Genomic DNA, 4505 nt, shown 5'->3' with positions numbered 1-4505 from the left:
GAAAATACTTTTTATTTAATTATTTAAATTTCTGACACTTTTGCAGAAAGCTGATCTGAACTTGCTCACTAGTTGTTTAAAGTCACAAAGCTGGACCCTTTTCTGTGCCTGGACACTGCAGAAAGGGACTTTGGCATTATATATAAATATATATATATATATATATAATTTTTTTTATTTTTTCTTCTTTATTAAATTTATTTTAAAAAAATGTTTTTTTTATTGTGAGGCTGTCAGACACTTTATATATGCAATCAAAGCAAGGTAGCTGTGCTTTAGAGACACTGCAGAAAATATTTGAAACATTTTACATTCACATTCCTCCTGCTGAGTATTCAGCAGTTGAAATAAACCATTCAATAAAAGCTCAGACGCTTCTATAGAAAATCAGACTACATAATGGCTCTGTAGATGCTGTATACAATTATTCAAAATGGTTGTGCTCACAGGGGTAGATTTACTAAACTTGGAACACTCAGAATCTGGTGCAGCTGTGCATCGCAGCCAGTTATGCTTCTAACTTCAGTTTGTTCAATTAAGGTTTGGCAATAAAACCTGGAAGCTGATTGGTTTCTATGCAGAATTGCACCATGGTTTGCACTCTGCAGTTTTAGTAAATAACCCCCACAGTGAATATCTTGTAGTATTATTTGGTGGAACATGATAATAAACTGTGGTGTGTCCAAGCTCTGTTTTCTTGGTATACAATTCCCTTTGAGCTCCAGTAATTACAAAGGGAGCACAGGCCTAAAATAGAATTTGTTTTAGTTTTGTGAAACCAGCAATGTATGTGACAAGAAGGCCTTCTGTTGGAGATGCCAACCCATTTGACCCAGAACAGGCTTGTTCCACAGAGGACAATATTCTGCTGAGTCTTGCTAATTGCTTAAAATACTACTAGCCTTTGGGGATATACATATTCAATTTAAACTACAAAATAAAACACTTTTAAATTCATTTTCGTAATCAGATGGTTGCATAATTGAAAATCCTGATGAAGATCCTGAAAATATTTTCCGACAGACAGAAAGGCTTGCAGCAATTCTTTTTTTGGCAAAATTCTTGTTTTCATACTTTCTGACTGTATAACTACTGCTGAAAGCTGCATGGAGTCAAGAGTTCCGAAGGCCAGTGTTACACATTATTTATTTAAAAGGTACTACTTTATGAGGGATCTAGGCACTAACTAACGGTCGCGTTTATTAAACTAGTGAACTGTTGTATGACGTATGCCTATATTACTGGGCCAGACCCCCTCTCTGTCTCTTGAAGTTGTCCTTTGGACGTCCTGCATTTCCTTAATTAGAGATAGGTTGCTGCCAAGTCTATCAATATCCAAATTAAAAATAGAATGTGATACAGGATGCACTGTGGACGCAAGCATTTTAAATAATTACCCATTGCATTCATGCACCAGTGTGTGTCTGACTCTGCACTCGTGACTTTGGAGTCAGAGATTTACAACAGACAGAAGGCATCACCACCACTTCTTATTACCACCACTGGCGGCAAAGCAGTTTTAGAGTATTAATTCTGCATATGTCTTTTCTGCAGCACTGCCTCATAAGAGACAGACTTATTTAATATTTTTAGGTTTGGTCCATCTTTAAAATTTACCTTTACCTAAATACGTACGGCACAATAGTATGTTTAATCACATTCTTAGATTGTAAGCTCCAAGGAGCAGGGCCCTCCTAACCCTCTTGTATTGAACTGTATAGTTTCTGTATTGTCTACCATTATATTGTAAAGTGCTGAGCAAACTGTTGGCGCTATATAAATCCTGTATAATAATAATAATTACTATTGTGTGTAACAGTAACTTAATTTAGCACATTTCTTGCTATGATGAAAAAAAAAATATATATGGCTCCCCAGCAGTCATTCTAGGTAGACTTGATCACATGTTCTCAAACTACAAATCATTACTGCAGAGGGTCTAAATTTTTTAAACAGCCGTGATATAAAAGGATCAAAAAGTTCAGCCTGGAAGTGCAGAGATAAATACAAACCATACATGTAAACAAAGTTTTGAGCTATTTAATATAGACTGATTAGATATGTATGTCTGAAAAAAAATAAATAAAAAGACTACATTTCCCCTTTAAAGAGAGTGAGGATCACAAGACAGAAGAAAGGGAACATGTGTGTTCATAAAAGTAAAGGGAAAATACATGTTCTAAAAAATATATAGTATGTTTATATCAGCGGGGAATTCTGGGTTTTCCCCCTTACTTCTTATAGAGACTTTAATACTCTTGAGATTTGGTAAACAATAAACATGATATAAAACCAGTATCAGTTAATTTATTTTAGACTTTTTTTTGGTTTTTGGAAAACATTTATACACAATTAGAAGAAAATGATTTTGCATAAAGGAGTACCTAATACTAGTTGACCCATGCTAGGCTGTAATTAGTAAACACTGGTTCCTAAATAATATTTTTAACCCAGTTATACAAATTAATTTAGATTAAATTAAAGTTGGAAAACACCAACCTACAAGATACTGTTTGGGTTCTAATATGTATGAATATGTTTAAAAAGTGTTACAAACATGGGTAAACAAATATTGTAATGTATCAGAGTGAGTATACATAGTTGCAAAGTAAAAACACATACAAAATTACGAATAATTAGGGATGTCTTTGGACACATTTTAACCATTTCCTCCATCTCTTCCTTTGCAGGTGAAGATCTGGTTTCAGAACAAAAGATCTAAAATTAAGAAGATCATGAAGAATGGAGAGCTCCCTCCAGAGCATAGCCCAAGTTCCAGTGATCCCATGGCTTGCAATTCTCCGCAGTCACCTGTGGTTTGGGAACCTCAAGGGTCTTCAAGATCTCTCAGTCATCATCCACATGTGCATTCCCACCCTCAGACCTCCAACAACTCCCCTGCATCCACTTACTTGGAAAACCCCAGTGTCTGGTACCCAACAAGCAACTCCCTTAACTCCCACTTACAAAACCACAGTTCCATACAACATCCATTAGCATTGGCTTCTGGGACATTGTACTAAAGGGATAAAAAAAAAACACAAACTCTTTTTTTTTTTTTTAATATTTTGGACTCTTATATTTCATTGTTAAAGGGAACGTACAAAAGAAAGCATAAGATGGATTTTTTTTAAAGCAAAATATATTGTGTAAAGCTTGTTGCATGTAACTTATTGCATTTCAAGGGAACTTTTTTTTTTTTTCAACAGATTGACGCAAACTTTTTGGACACTATTCTCAATGGTGCCTTGAATCTAATGACCTCATTTTTTTCAGAGACTGACTTTTTTTTCAATGTTTTATTGTATCCATGTAAATAAATGTAGATAGATGAATTAAGCTGTATATTCTGGATAAATAAAATTATTTCGACCATGGCAAATGGGCGTTCACGGGCAATTGATCCATAGATAGATATTTTGTATTGCTCTGTGTGCATGTGTGTGTGTGTGTGTGTGTGATATATATATTTAGAATATAGGATGTGTGTATATCATATTTCTATTTCAATATATATATCATATCGGGAACTGGATCATGATAAACTGTTGTTTATTGAGGATAGATAGATAGATAGATAGATAGATAGATAGATAAATGTCTAAATGTCCTGTCAATTATTTCACTACTGTTTTAACTACTGACATTTATAGTTTTCTTCTATATGATAAGAATTAGAAAAGTTCATGATGCAGATTGCTAGGTGTTTTGTATTACTTTTTGCCTCCTCTTTGGATTGTTTTTCTGGTATTTCTGGCTGAGATATATTTTGGCCAATGGTTGTAGTCTTTGTAGAAGGCACTGAGGCAGTACTAGTCTTCTCTCTTGAGTTCCCCTCCCCCACTCCCACTTCTCTGCTTCTCTATCTCTCAGCATTGAGTGGTTTCCCCCATAGACCCAATGAAGCCCATGTACCTCTAAAAGGGTCTCTGCTTGTTTCAGAAAATGTGTGATTCCCTCATTTTAAAGTCCAAAGCAGATTGTTTAGCACTGAGTGATCGTTCATAGATTGCTCTGCTTCTTCCTGATTGCACTGACGTGTCCCATCGTTTCCCCACTATACTTTGACTAACTATTTACCGAAATCTAGTCCTTGTCCTATTCTATACCACCCACCCCCCATCCACCACCACCACCTCCCTATGTATCAGTAGAAAGGCTATGCCCTGTCCATGCTCATGTGTGTCCTATTCCATGCCCCATATTTAGCTTATTTCATGCCCCATCCACATCCCATTCTTAATTGGTACCCCATCTACTCCCCGTGGCTATCCCAATCTCTACCTCGAGCTATGTACCATCCATATCCCAGTCTATACCCCATTGTACCCCATTTCCTACCTTCTCTATACTCCATCCATATAGCATTCTATGCCCCGCCCATGCCCTATCCTATACCCCATTTGTGCTCCACTCTATACCTTCCATACTTATTCTATATCCATTCCATACCCCATTATATATCTCGTCCCAACCTCCATTCTATGTCCCATCCATACCCCATT

At 36.1% G+C, this 4505-nt stretch overlaps 1 protein-coding gene across 1 annotated transcript in view; it reads left to right on the top strand.

The window, feature by feature from the left end:
• The window catches only part of DLX5 (distal-less homeobox 5), a 12731-nt gene extending 9349 nt beyond the window's left edge, over positions 1-3382 (top strand). Inside the window, exon 3 of the mRNA XM_089678660.1 lies at positions 2691-3382. Coding sequence (XP_089534786.1) covers positions 2691-3023 — 333 coding nt within the window. The 3' untranslated portion in view covers positions 3024-3382. The remainder of the gene's footprint in view (positions 1-2690) is intronic.
• Positions 3383-4505: the final 1123 nt, after the last annotated feature.

The sequence above is a fragment of the Staurois parvus genome, unplaced genomic scaffold (genome assembly GCF_062004578.1).
Source record: "Staurois parvus isolate SC_StPar_1 unplaced genomic scaffold, SC_StPar_1.0 ptg000208l, whole genome shotgun sequence".
NCBI lineage: Eukaryota > Metazoa > Chordata > Amphibia > Anura > Ranidae > Staurois > Staurois parvus.
This window is presented reverse-complemented; position numbering and strand designations above follow the sequence as displayed.